General features: G+C 35.2%; 3 protein-coding genes across 3 annotated transcripts in view; all 3 read right to left on the reverse strand.

The window, feature by feature from the left end:
* The window catches only part of LOC106109124 (adenosine receptor A2b-like), a 40234-nt gene that overhangs the window by 773 nt on the left and 24212 nt on the right, over positions 1-15249 (reverse strand). The window contains exons 2-3 of the mRNA XM_013290527.1: positions 400-611; positions 6-54 (exon numbers count right to left, since the gene is read on the reverse strand). Of these exons, the coding sequence (XP_013145981.1) occupies positions 6-54; positions 400-611 (261 nt within the window). The remainder of the gene's footprint in view (positions 1-5; positions 55-399; positions 612-15249) is intronic.
* Positions 5152-7035, reverse strand: LOC106109310. Its single transcript, XM_013290762.1, has one exon. The coding sequence runs from the start codon at positions 6786-6788 to the stop codon at positions 5508-5510; it is 1281 nt and encodes a 426-aa protein (XP_013146216.1). The 5' UTR covers positions 6789-7035; the 3' UTR covers positions 5152-5507.
* Positions 8944-13945, reverse strand: LOC106109309 (cell wall protein RBR3-like). Its single transcript, XM_013290760.1, has one exon. It carries the CDS (start codon positions 11795-11797, stop codon positions 9716-9718), a length of 2082 nt encoding a protein of 693 aa, XP_013146214.1. The 5' UTR covers positions 11798-13945; the 3' UTR covers positions 8944-9715.

A 15249-nucleotide genomic window follows, 5' to 3' on the forward strand; every position in this document is an offset into this window, starting at 1 on the left:
CGTGCCGCCCGACGTGCGCCCTTGGCTGCCTTCCACTGTTACCACCGCACTCATCTGAAAGTAATTAAATAGCAAGTAACATATATTTTTGTATATTGATGAATAATTATTAAACTAAACAACGATGTTTCGGTTACATTTCTTAATTTTCTTAAATTGTTTAAACCCAATAGACAAAAGCCTGGTCTGGCGCTCCACAAAGGGAGAGCCATAATTTATGGCCTATAAACGAGCAATTAAATTGAATTGAATTCTTCGCATTGACTTGAAACACTGATAAAAAATTAAGTACAGCAATATTTTTTACATTGTACTGCCTTTTGCATCAATTTTTATCGGATTTCGCTAATATTTACTTGTATAAGTGTTTATTGAAATGCGATGGAAAGTGGCATTTACCTGTTTGACAACAACTCGATAGATATGCGCGTAGAAAGCGGCGAGCAGCACACTGGGGGTGACGATTGTAGCGAAGTAAAGAAAGACGAGGTAGTTGTAGTCCATGACTTCGACGAAGTAACAACCGGGCGCTGCGTCCACCGCCGCGTGCCAGCCGCACAGCGGCAGCAGACCCACGCCTGCACCGAACACCCAGCACGCAGATATTATCCCTGCAAACATGGTGTTCGTATTAACTATCTCAACCCTTTTGCTGTTCAAGATTAGCTGTGAACAAAATGCTTCGACATCTAAATTTGTATTCTTAGCAGCGAATCGTGTTCTGTACCGAACTTCGCCAGTGAAAATAGTGTACTTCTTTTATAGAAATAGCTGTCAGAGCTAGTGGAATGGTGACCTTTGAAATCCATAAACGAAACACAGTTATCATCAAACGTAGTTCAAACAGTTGTACAAATATTTACCGTCGCGTCGCCTGTTATTTTATACTGCTATTCAACATACACATTCGAATATTGTATTGCAACAGAATAGTTTTCATTGCCTTTCGCTGTATTACTCATATTACATTATTTGTTTTACAACGATGTTATGCGAATACATTATTTTTATTATTGTTTTACTGTTCATTGTTATCTCTTAAACAGTACAGATGATTATTTAATTCTTGGTATTGCAATGTCGGAAACCGCGTCCTTAAAATATATATCCGCCCACAATTAAAATTAACGGGGATAATATGTTTTTTATGTTATAGACAATTAATCAATTAAAACGATAAAATATAATATAATTAAATCAAAAGTAAGTATTATAAAATGAAGGATAAAAGATGTATTTTCCTTGTACATGATAAATTTAAAAATAAATATAATCAATCAAGTATTCTGTAGCAAATAAATTAAAGAACTAATTACATTGTCGGAAGTAAATAAATATGTAAGAATCTACTAGTTTTATCTGTGATTTTTGAATGCTGTTTTGGTTTTTTTTTATCTATAGAATCTACAAACAAAATTCAGCGCAGATTTCTCTTTTCTGTAATACTTATTAACGTTTTATCAAGTATCATTGCTAAGTGGCATAACGAAATCTCTTGTTATCACAGATAGAAGTAATCAGTAAACCCCATTCACACGGTTACATTATCTATTGTCACACCTATTTACTTTTTTAATAATTCCACGAGTACATCAAAAATATACATCAAATTAAGTAAAAAGAACGTCAGTTCCATTGCTACCAACATGGCGGCCATTACAATTCACTTTTTCAGTTATGTTAGAAAACTTGTGAATTAAAATGACGTCATATTTTAAATAAGGTAATTAGTAATGCTACAGTTATTTAGTCATGCGATTAAAAGTATTTTAACAGTCTTGTAATTTTTTTTCAATATTTAAAGGCTTGGATTCGGACAAGTCTTTTTAATCTTTATAAAGAGGAGGGGGAATTTATCTCTAAAAAGACATGCCAGTCCCATAGTGCTCTTAGTGATTAGGAAACGAGCTGGCATAATCGTATAGCCGCGTTGTAGTAGCCTCAGCCAGTATAGTAATGCCAACAAGCCGGGGAACAAGTTTTTACTTTCAAAAAGGTGTTAATATTAACCTCATTATAAGTATAAAATGCGAATCGATAATTCTACTTTAACTGTTTACATTGTCACGCTAAGGCAAATTAAAACTGGCGTAGTCACATGCAGGTCAACGTCCAATAATAAGAGCTCTTTTTAATTTTTATGCACGCATACAATCACACGCAAAGTTTACTTTTCTAAGTTGATTTTGATGAACAAATATCTTAATCTATATCTATACTTCTATACTATTATAATAAAGCGTAAACACACACTTCTTTGTTGCCTAAGATGTCAGCAATTGCAGCATATCTTTGTTTAATTCTTTTTTTTATAAAAAGCCCTACACTTACGTCACGCTTTAGGCTATATATTTTCACGCCATTAAACTTATTTTGGATAAAAACCCTAATGTAGGAAAGAGACCATAAGTTGGTGCCAACATCAAGGAAGCAAGGTTGTCTTCATGTCAAGTCATTTTAACATTTGACAAACGTAAACAATAAAATAAAATTTTCATAATTTCATGCGAATGAAGACACACTGGAACAGCTAGTTTTATAAATATAGAAAATTCACATCTATTTAATGAGCGATTAGTTATTAACATAGTTCCCTCTTTGTTCGCAAAAAGTAACTACGCTACAAGGAAAACCAATCGATAAGACGTGGGTCTTTTTGAGTTGTAGAACTTGTTTTACCTTTCAAGGACAATTAAGATATACAAAATAAGATAATGTTATTTTAATTATAGGCAAGTATATTTAATTGTAAACATTAGCTTTGTGTATGAAATGTTAAAGAAATTTCAGATTGCAGCTCCGGTCGTCATGAAAGTATAGGTATTTTTACAAATGTAGCCGGCTAAAAAAGGTGAGTATTGACGTCACACCTTGAATAGTTACAAAAAAAATGATGTACAATAATTTTTCCTTCTTGATCCTCACTGGAAAATGTGCACATAAGTGGCAACCCTAATCGGTACACACTAGACGTAGACTTCGTATAACACAATGTTTGTACCATAGCTGTACTAGACGGTTGTTAAATTTCAAGTCAACAGAATTTATACAACGTCCAATTTGTACTATCCTTACACGTTAAATATTACTTGTTGGACGTAATTGTTTTTGCAATCCAATTGCAATACTCATGGCCGTATTTCCACTCTGATCTTGTACTATTATATAATGTTAAATGTAAACTATGTTGCATTACTGTTATATATTATTTCAACCTGCACGAGGACAAGGGCGGATCCAGCTTTAGCGCCAGGGGTCACATAGTCGAGGTCAAGTTAAGAGCTTGACAAAATGTATAAGTATATTTTGTCAAGCTCTTGATAATGAGTCATGACCCCCCATCGGAACTAGATCAGCCTTTGCACGAGGGATGAATGTTTTTATATGTTTTAACAGTAGAAACTCATGGTAACAATACCTTGCCTTTACAATGAAACACAATAGTGAGCAGTTGAAACTAATGAAAGTAAATTATAGTGAGGAAAAAACGACACTAACCAATGGTTAGTCATGCTTTTATAATGCAATTCGTCCTTTTATCATGGTGGATGTAAATTGTATTAATTTGAAGGAAAGATTGAACAAAGTTTGTGGAGTCAAGTGCTTAAATATTTCTATACGAGTTGTGGACGAATCGTATTTGATTAAAAACGTCAAACGATGATAATCATTTTGTTTGTCTAATACATAGACGTATGCCCTTGTATGTTCTATTTAAATGTTGATTTGAACAAAAATGAGATGGCCGACGCATCTCAGTGTACTTCACCGGTATCCATTATATAGCCTAACCGAATTTTTCAAACGTATATAATTGTAAACATTATCCTTGATGGGGAAAATTAGACATATAATAAAGCTCTAATTTAAAGTGGGTAAGCAGATACTGGCAGAATTCCATTACACACATGAACTGAATCTGACGCACCCCATTATGATGTCTGTACAACGCTCATTGGACAGTTACACCAATTCTCTTGTTACCGAAGCAGCCGCCATAATTTACCAGAAATGTATGTTTTTCTGTACACAAGTGTTCTCAGCTGCATTATTTCAATTTACGACACGCCATATTTTTCAATTCGTCGTGCATCAGTAAACTTGAAACAAAGTGCCGTCACCAATAAACAAACATTTTAAAACACAAATATTAATAGGAATGCAAAATATTGAATTTATTAATTACTAGCCTTCGCCCGCGACTGCGTCCGCGTGATATTAATAAATAACAAAAGTAAATAGCCTATGTGTTTTCCCAGACTATCCACTACACCTATACTAAATTTCAATGAGATCCGTTTAGCCTTTTAGGCTATAAACTCTAACAAACATCCATCCATCCAAACTTTCGCATTTATAACATTAATAAGAAGTAAGATTATATGTACATAAAAGTAATTGAAAAGTTTAAGTGGTTTTCATTTAAATATATGCAAACTTAAACAGCATGAACCAATCTACAGCGTAATCTATACTAATATATAGAGGAAAGTATTGGATTTTTGTATGTATTAAAATAACTCAAAAACTACTGGGCCGAATTAAAAAAATCTTACTACATAGCTACGTTATCAGTCAGTAACTTCACGTTATACGTTAATTTCACGCGGGCGAAGTCGCGAGCAGCAGCTAGTTTAACATAACTCGTTACTTGTAAAGTTTTTATAACACAAAACTCGAAAATATGAAGCGTATTTACCTTTCGTGTTTTGCATAATCCATAAAATGTAACCTCCAGTTAACCGTTAATTAGTTGTTCCGAAAACCATTAGGGAATTGATATTATTAGACCGAACGCGACAATTTACATAATATGATGCTCGCATTCTACGTAATTATATAATTAATTTTCTGTGACTAAATGTCTGTGTCAAATGTCTGATACCCGACTTGTATCATGTGGCAGTAATTCTCGAAATCCTTTTGTACAACGGACACTTGTTGGAACAAAGAATGTTTACCTTATCAACCTCTGTAGGGCTTGAACAATCATAACAAGTAATTCTAGGCCAGGTTTTATTTCAGTTTATGTCGCGTATCGTATTGCCGTGAGCTAAAAACATTACTCGTTTTTTGTGTCGTTTATTTGTCACCAACAATGTCCTAGTTTTTATTCCTAACAAATTTAAATCTTAGAAATTATACAACATGTCAGAAACAAAGTTTAATAATAAAAAAATACTCTTTATATAAATATCACATACAATAACACTTTGCAAAATGGTCTCAGATCTAAAGCTTGGTTATTTTACTTTATATTTATGAATACAAAATTGTATTTTATATTAAACTTTGATTTAAATCTTAAGATCGATTGAAGGCAAAATGACAGGTAAATGTGGAGGGAAGACGTCGAGGAAGTGTTACGGAGGACGGATTGTTCGTGAGAATGTCTAACTTGACAAATAATCAAGAAATAGTAATTAACTTTACGTGCAAAGATTACAAAGGCTTTAAGATTTAAACATTTAAACAAAAAGACACTTAATATCTAGGATAGTAAATAATTAGTACAAGATAATAGCAGCAAAAACCACACTTAGAATCGTCATGGACGGAAGATGATTTGATGCAGAGTTCTTCTTTATTGATTGGTCGGCGTATGTTTGCAACAGGCCGCAAGGGACACTGCGACGCATGTTCGACGATGGGGAATTCCGTATGACATAGCATTTCATGTGAGGCGTGACGTCGACCGGCTTTCCCTTTACGTCCAGCGCATTCGTTACCGTTGTGTTTGTTGTCGTCGTCGTCACTGATGTCACAGAGGATACGTTTCCATTGCCCGCGGGCGCACTGTCATTTGCATTAGTCACATTATTCACCGATGTTACATTAAACATCGTTGCATTGACTGGCACCAATGTACCGTTGGGTAACATCGTGTAAAGTGGGAAAGAATGTTCTACGGGCGGTTGTGGGGGAGCTTCTGCCAAATTTGTAGTGTTTACAACAGTTGTATTAGTCACGGTTGTAGTAGTGACCGTAGAATTCTGTACACCGTTCTGTTTCTTACTTTCTTCCTCGAATATAAAGCTTGTTATTAGTTTACAGTCGATTTTTGTCTCTTCGTAATCCCCGTTGTCTTTTCTAATTCCGAATTTACAAATTTCTCCAGGCTGTGGTTTGTAATTTGAATGTCTGTTTGCATAGAGTCCGCCGGCAAGAGTTCCAAGGTTGAGAAGTGCCAAACCGGCCAGCAACGTACCGTATTTGCTACCAGAATCTTTATATTGGTATACGTATGTGGGCGGAGCGCCACGGTACACAGGATAGCTCACTGGAGGGCCACCATGTGCTGGGGCGTAAGAAATTCTTTGCGGTGGATTATAATTGTAGTGGTAGTGTACGTTGGTAGTATGGCCAACATTAGATCCTGATGGCCCTTTATTTGCCGGATAACCGTGGTTTCCAGATCCTGACAATCCACCTGATGCGGGATACCCGTGACTTCCCGTATTTCCAGACGATGGGTACCCATGGCTACCTCCAGAGGAAGGATAGCCATGACTTCCACCCGAGGGATATCCGGGATTTCCGCCAGAAGACGGATACCCATGACTACCCCCGGATGAAGGATATCCGTGACTGTTTCCAGAAAGTCCACCAGAACTTGGATAGTGATGGCCGCCGCCGCCACCAGAAAGGCCACCCGATTTTGGATAACTGTGTCTACCGCCCGAAACTTTTCTTGCCTTCACTGATTCTGTTACACTGAGCACTATTATTGCAAACAATAATATCTTAAAGTATCTAAACATGTCACTATGATTTAAAACTTTCACCATCTTTACACAAATCACGTTATTCACAAAGACTCTTGCGCATTAAACTAAAGTCAGCTGTTAAAATGCCCAACTAAAAGCAAACCGCGAACTGAAGCATACAAAACAAATATTTCTTTAGAAATAAAAGAAACGTATGACCTGACCACCGGAGGCAAAGAGTAAGTTAACAATGATTAATACTAACGAATTAAAGAACTCGAACAAACGTATTTTGTATGAGGTTTGTCGGCGTAGTCATGGTGTACACGCTTTCTCACTCAGTCATCTTGCTATCTTTTTCTACTATAAGTCACATTTGATCACAGAGTAAATAAAACAGAGTTTAGTATTAATAGTAAATTAGTAAATTACTTGGTTACTCCTGGTAATTCAGGTGGGTGGAAAACTCATTGAAGTAAATATACAGAAAGGAACAATAAAGTACATCTTTCTGCTTTATAACATTAGTATAGAAGTATGAAAAAAAAAACATTTCGCTAATGTGTTGGTATTCATGGTAATTTACTTTTTTTATTGTGGCAGCTATTCGCCGTGCAAATCGTTACTTTTTTTTTGTTCTAAGGCCCAACTCTTACTCGCATCGAATCGCAAACGTTTGACTCATGTCATGTTGATGATGATGAAATAAATGATGAGGTTTAATATATACAGAAACTCGCGTGCAGTAGCTAAACGTTACAATCTGTTCGTTTTTTTTAAAGCAGCAACTCCAAATCCGTTTGATCTTTGTTAAATAAACTTCTAATCTGGCAAGAAGAAGTGTCACTGTCAAATACAAAATATGACATGTCAATGTCAAATACCAAATCCTTGATCCAGTCTTAGATTGGGTAAATAAAAATGTTTCAGAACAAAGAGAAAAGTGAGTATGCGAAAAACATTGTTAATTAGCTCTTAATTTGAAATTGTGGAAGGTCCTTACATCCTCAAGAATGAAACGGAAATAAATTACGGCAAATACCAAAAACATTTGTCACTTGCTTCCTTTAAAACAAATAAAACAAGGTATACTTCATAGTAATTATGATTTACTATATAGTGCCATTAAAACTATGAGAGCTTGCAGAGTAATCAACATTAGGGCACCTCATGCACCCTTTCCCATTCCATTTCCATTTCCACCACCACCACCACCACCATTTCCCTCCTCCTGTAGTTGGCCAACCTACACTTTACTGTTTATTACACTTTATCTTTTTTATTATGTTTCAGAAATGTATGTTTGATGGCAGCTTTATAAATAAAAGTCTCTATAACTTTATCCGTGATTCACTCTTGAACAAGACAGTTAGTCAGTTGCAATGGAAAGTCATTGATTGTATGGACTCACTGGTGATAGTTAGCTTTCACACTGTACCAGTTGATTGACAGTCCAGTTATTGAGCTACTGACCAACTGACTCACCAATTTTGAACCGCACATTGTTTTAATTATTTACATTAAAAGACTTTCCATCTGTTTGTAAATAACAAAAACCATTTGATAATTCAAGATTAGAAAATAAATAATTATTTTTTTCACATTTCAGGTGGCTGATCAAGGATGTGGTGGTATCCTACAACTTCACAGTCATTAGTAGATATTATGGAACTCCGGTTAAACAAAATTTATAATTTGAAAGTTTTGATAAGTCAAGAGCACTTTTGAAATGAATGTTAATATTATTTATTATTATTATTTAATTGAATGCACAATTGTATTATCTCATTTATAAAGTATTTTTCAAATCAAGCTCCATATTCCTAGTGAAAATTTAATCAATACAAGTTTTATTAAAAAACTATTTTATTATACAGTAGATCCTGGATCAAACCTCGGTAACATAAGAACCTCTATAACTTACAATATTTTGTGTTTTCTTGGATTTTAACTTATCAAGGTTCTATTATAATAGAAAAACTGTTAGCTCTAGCTCCATTTAAAACAGCGACTTACATATAATATTTCAGATACATGTATTTGTATTGGTACAGTAGAACCTCGATAAGTTAAAGTCCAAGGGAAACACAAAATACTTTAAATTATAGAGGTTTTATGTTATCAAGGGTCTATGTTACAGAAGTTTTGGAATCTGATGGGAAGGGAACATATTATTTTTTTAAGTTATAAAGGTTTTTATGTTATCTAGGTTCTACTGTACTAGCATAATATTGTATTTCTTTGAACCTTAATGATAAGCATTTTAAGAAAAAAGTAGTAGATAAGGATACTAATTTATAAACATTGTATTTCTACATCATACACATATACTATTGTTTGAAAATATTGTTTTGTTATGTCCTCAACAGCCTCCAACGGCAATTAAGTTAGATTTATTTAAATTTTCCTGTTTATTTGTTTTGAATTGTTTCTTATAAATAACTCTGGGTATTAAAATGATAGTACTTGCTATTGGTATTTTTTTTATTTTATAAACTTTATTACATTTATATACATCAGAATATAATTTTTGAGGAAAATTATTGAAACAAAGCAAGTATGTTATTGTTGGTATTATTTTCATATATCTTGGCTCTTAATTTCATGTGGGTTAAAGGGCTACATAATTTTAGGTATAGTGCGATATGTGGTGGGCACTTAATAGCTCGGTGACACCCTTGGAACACCAAGATATTTGAAATGCATTTTACATATGTTTATTGTTCACTGTTATCCTAAATGAAGAGGTAATCAGTTGATGTGTATTTTGTTTACTTAATTGCATACAATAACATGTAATTTAATACTAGCAAGTTCATATTGAAGAATGTAGAAATTGACAAAAAATTATGTACATTTTGTTGATATCAGTATTTTAGGAATATAGCACTTTTATATCAAATTTGTTACAATAGGAACTCATAGGTTTTTAACTAAAACTACATACTTAAAAACCAACTATAGAAGTAACATACCTATACTTAGATTATTTGTTTGTACATTATCTTTCATACTGCAATAAATATAGATAACCACCAAGGAGGATTGTCAAGCCAAGATTTTATTTTACTCTTTGGTGGTAGAAAACTGCTTTTAATTTCTTTTGGCTTTTCTTTTTCCGGCATCTGGGAATATTTCAATAGAAGACCACAGTCAACTTCGTTTCTTATGAGATGATCCCTTGTAACAATTTCTACTGCACATTCCATGTTGTTTGTGTTTACAGGGGGACCTTTAACCTGAAGTGGGTCAGTAGTGTTTGTAACTGTAGTGCAAGTAGTATAGTTAACCGTAATAACGGTAGTGGGCACTGTAGTGTTAGTTTTTGGCTCTTCATTAGGAATAGACTTGTTAATTTCTGTAGCTAGGTCAATTTTTACAGTCGTTTTATCTATAGAATGTACTGTGTCATTGTTAGGCTGATTAATGTTTAATGTAGCGTTCTGTGAATTTAATGTTTTGGAGACGTTTTGTGATTCAGTAGTCTGTTCAGATACTGTTACATTTTGAGTTTCTTTTCCTGTGATATTTGAAAAGGGTGCGTTATCTGTTGTATTTTGAATAATTGTGTCACTTACGTTTAGTATTTTATTGTGCTCTGTTGTATTTTGTAAAGCAGGCAATGGTGTGGTGATATTTAATGAATTGTTTGGAACAGCAGATGTGGTACTTGTTGCGTTCACTGTTTCTGTTTTAGTATTTACATTTTGAGTAGTTGTATTAGTATAACAAACTGTAGTATTTGTTTGCGTCTGTGTGTAATTAGAACGCTTACCATCTTCAACGAATGTAGAAACAATTTCGCACGGTATTTTTAACACTTCTAGTCTTCCATTCTCCTTGACTCTTAAAGTGCATGTCGCTTTGTCATTAGGCTGTTGGTTGCTTATGTGGCTGTTTCCAGCGTAATTCGGTGAATGATGTCTTGCTCTATAGTAATCATCGTAGTAATAATGGTCGTGGTAGTGATGGCTATGCGAACGGCCCAAGTTGTACAAAGTTAGGCCCGTCAAAATGTCTCCATACCGACTTCCTGAATTGCGATACTCAGTTACATACACATATTGAGGATATGTATGATAATTTGGCGGTAAAACATAAGTCGTATGAGTATTGCCAAGTCCGGTGTGGCTACCGTAACTAGAATGAGAATTGTATGTATGACCGCGACGGTACACAGTCTCATATGAAGGCTTATTAAAGCGGTTGCCGTTCGACGTGGGATTTACTGGTACTCCAGAATATGACGGTGGTTTAGGTCGTGTATTGCCTGAGATACCAATTGAAGGAGGGTAAATGTGAGGGCCAGTGCCAGTTAAACTCGGCTTTTGTAGTCCGGAACCTGATAGTCCAGTAGAAGAAGACGGATAACTGGGTTTACTTGCGCCACCGCCAGACAGTCCCGATGAAGAAGACGGGTAGCTCGGTTTATTCGGGCGTGTTCCTGGTAACCCGAAAGATAAAGTCGGACCTGATAATGCTGGTACGTAACTTGGTTTACTTGACCCAGATCCCGAGAGCCCCGATGACGATGATGGATAACTTGGTTTATTAGATCCAGATCCGGACAAACTTGATGAAGACGACGGGTAGCTGGGCTTACTCCATCCTGAACCCGACAGTCCTGACGAAGATGATGGATAGCTAGGTTTGCTCCATCCCGATCCTGACAGTCCTGAGGAAGATGACGGGTAGCTGGGTTTACTCCACCCAGACCCGGATAGTCCTGATGAAGATGACGGGTAGCTAGGTTTGCTCCATCCCGATCCTGACAGTCCTGACGAAGATGAGGGGTAGCTAGGTTTACTCCATCCCAATCCGGATAATCCCGAAGAAGAGGATGGATAGCTTGGCTTGCTCCATCCCGATCCGGACAGTCCTGACGAAGAGGATGGATAGCTAGGCTTGTTCCACGAGCTCGAACTAGATGAGGGTTTGTAACTTGAATGACTACTACTACTACTGCCCCATCCCCAAGAGTGGCTTCCACTAGATCTCGATCTTCCGCTACTTCTTGATCCAAATCTGCAGTCCACGAGATTTGTTGCCACACACACTATTAACAGGCACAATATGAGTCTATTCGTCATAATGACGTGCTAGCTCTGCCGAGGCAGATTGGAAACTAGATTTTAAATGAATCGCAGTATATATCATTTAAGAGGCTGACGTCAACAGGCAAAATGCCGGGAATACCGATTTGATATACACTCGGCCGCTGGCTTGTTCCAACAACAGATAAAGTTAGGTTAGAGGTGAAGTAAACTTAATATCGAGATGTTTTTACGTCGCCCTGGCTGTGATTGTGATACATACTCGTACGAGTATTATAAATTAAATTCATTTATTTCGGCGCAATATGACATATAGCAAACGTAACGATACAAGAACATAGATAATTATTCGTAAACAATGAACATAATCGATATGATTTCAAATGCTCTATTATTCATAACTTATTATAAAAATATTTAAGTGTGAATATAATGCATCTTGTTTAATTTCATTATGATCATATTTGTAAGAATAAATAACTCTGAACGCTTCCTAAACAGTAATCCAGTTATTTACTATTCGCTTTAGAAACCATATTTCATTTTGATACTGTGATTAATAGGTACAAATCAAAGTTCCATGTCTAATAATAATTAAAACATTGGGATTATCTGCATATCGACGTTAACAAGGTCTTTGTAATAGTAAACACAAAAAATCTGATAGCCTATAAAACTGGACTGTACGGATATCATCAATGCAAGTGAAGTGACTGCAAAATAAAATACTTTTATGGTAGCAATAAGGTTTTATCTTCGAGAACTGAGAGACCCAACTGGGCCTCCAGAGTTTACAAACGTGTGTTACCTAAAGACATCGGTAAAACCGAACGAAGTTGATTGAAGCAGTGAAAATATTGTTAAGAATAAGGTAAAGAGGATGTATTTATGTTTATACGTTATGGTGTTAATGAACGTATTTTCTACTGTATAAGTTTATACACCCAGTCGATAAAGGCTGTTTATATGGAAAATGACTCGCAATATTATCGGAAGTGAATATACTATATGCGGTTAATTACGGGTTTACGTTCAATATCAATAAATATGTTTATTTCCTTAAATAATTATATCTACATGATACCTATCTAGGTTCGAATCCCAGACGAGTTATATTAGGTATTTAAAATTTTATGTTCAACATTCTTGGGAATATGTCATAACTATTGTTAAGAAAATATAACAAAATCATTAATTACAAGGTTGCATCGCAAATTTTGTAAGTACCTATTTTCATCTACCTACTACAATATTATTTACTTCCAGTCCATAAACGAACAATATCATATGCCTTATTCTGATGTAAATTTTTCTATTCAAAGGTGTATCTCAACTAAAACAATAAGTTGTTAATCCGCAACAAGGTATCTGTATCCAGGTGTAATTGCCGATACGAAGGTCGACTGAACTCGTCCGTCTTTGCGGTAGTGGCAAAGAATTGTCACGGCTATCGTTTAGTTCCGATCATGATGTCATCACAGTTGCACATATAAAATGTTGCTCGCAGTACTTTTTAATATTCTTTTTATATCAACCGTTACATGTAAGGAAAGTGCAAAAACTACGAAACCCTATATTGTATTTCCGGTGCCGTTCGATTTACCGAATCGAAATGATCGAGCGACACAATGCTGGTTACGGATCGAAGACGAGGATGTGATAGAGACGGTAGCTATATATTGTACTATAGCGCAGGCGTTTCTTCGTAAATATATCCATGATTACAACTCGAGGAAAATAACTGAAGACGATGTTGAAGTTAGTTTGTGGAATGAAGACCCTTTGCCTATTGAAGACGTTATGTTCAGATTTCCGAATGGCGATCAGGATATAAAGGATTGGAAGATGACAACAGTGCTGGATCCTATTACGCGTATGAGGATATATGTGACTCAAAAGGCGTTGTGTAAAGTGATAATGTACAGTAGGGAAGGGGTGACAAATTATAAAGTTGATTGTGATAAAGTTTTGTATTATGTTAACGATCGCACTTACAGCGGTGCAACAATGTGTTTGGGACTTATAAAAATACTTATTTTGTTTATTAGTTTGCTGTACTTAGTTTAATGGACTGTTATCCTTATCAGGTTATAACCTGTTATGAGTAATTTATTGAGTTGAATAATGTTGCAAAATGTTAAGTGAAAATATAATAAAATTGTATTAAAAATGACTTAAAACTAGTATGTTTATTAATTATAACATTTCTATTTTCATTATAATTAATTGCGATATCTTATAATAAAAAAAAATATAGTTGTAAACTTCATTATTCAATTATATTTACTTAAGGACACATCTGTGTAGCTAAGGTCAGCACATACGAATGGTACCTACAGACATATCGATAACAAGGTTTTAAGTAAAGTAATGAAAGCTATACGATTTTCTTGGACAATTAATATACATAAAAGTGATTAACGAGCATATACGGTTGTATTAATTAAGCTGAGAACGTAACTATACATGTTATTTAACTCTCATCAAAACGGATGGTAATTTGACAGTTTGACTTTAGCATTTTTATTTGAAACTAGCTTTCGCCCGCGGCTTCGTCTGCGTGGAATTAAATAAAAAGTGAGAATCAAATTGTTTAAACTATCGTGAGACATTACTTCAAGCGAAAATTAATTAAAAAACGGCTCAACTCACGCTTTGTTCCTCCGGTGACGGCACCGACTAGTTTCGGATCCTTCTTCTTCCTTCTTCTTCTGAAGAAGGATCCCCGAAGGATCCGAAACTAGTCGGTGCCGTCACCGGAGGAACAAAGCGTGAGTTGAGCCGTTTTTAATTAAAAAGTGAGAAGCCGTATGTGTTTTACCAGACTATCCTATATATCTTAAAAAATATTAAAATCCGTTCAGCCGTTTAGGCTACAAGCCCTAAAAAATATCCGTCTATCCATCTAAACTTTCGCATTTATAATATTAATAAAGTATGATATGTCAATCTTTAGCCTATCATTTTAATCCCAATTTTTTTATGTTACCGTGATGTCATCACAACTATTTTTTAATAATATTTGGTATGGTACATACCATATACCGATTGGTAGCGGTGTTGAAGATTCGAACTAGCAACAGATATCTAAGTTAGAACTAAGCAAAAGCTATTATTTCCAAGCAACGGGGTATATTTAAGATGTTAGAGGTTCAACCATATAAGCCTAGTAGTAATTTTGTTTTAAAAATGAGATGCAATTGAAGGGCCGACTGCAATAGGCAAACTTGTGTGCTCGCCTGTGACGCCAATGGACCGTGTCAATGACAGATCACCGCACGTGAGTCATTATAAAAATAACTAGCTGTCGCCCACGACTCCGTCCGCGTGGAATTAAAATAATCAAAAGTGAGTAGTCTATGTGTTCTACCAGATTATCCTCTACATTTTTTTCAAATTTCATCGAAATCCGTTCAGACGTTTAGTCTACAATCTCTAATAAGCATCCATCAATCTAAACTTTCGCATTATTACTAGTTTTCGCCCGC

The sequence above is a fragment of the Papilio polytes genome, unplaced genomic scaffold (assembly GCF_000836215.1).
Source record: "Papilio polytes unplaced genomic scaffold, Ppol_1.0 DF821289.1, whole genome shotgun sequence".
Taxonomy (NCBI): domain Eukaryota; kingdom Metazoa; phylum Arthropoda; class Insecta; order Lepidoptera; family Papilionidae; genus Papilio; species Papilio polytes.

Bases quoted from the DNA above. Each gene is read 5' to 3' on its own strand.
- LOC106109310 (XM_013290762.1), bottom strand. From the start codon at position 6,788: ATGGTGAAAGTTTTAAATCATAGTGACATGTTTAGATACTTTAAGATA.
- LOC106109309 (XM_013290760.1), bottom strand. From the start codon at position 11,797: ATGACGAATAGACTCATATTGTGCCTGTTAATAGTGTGTGTGGCAACA.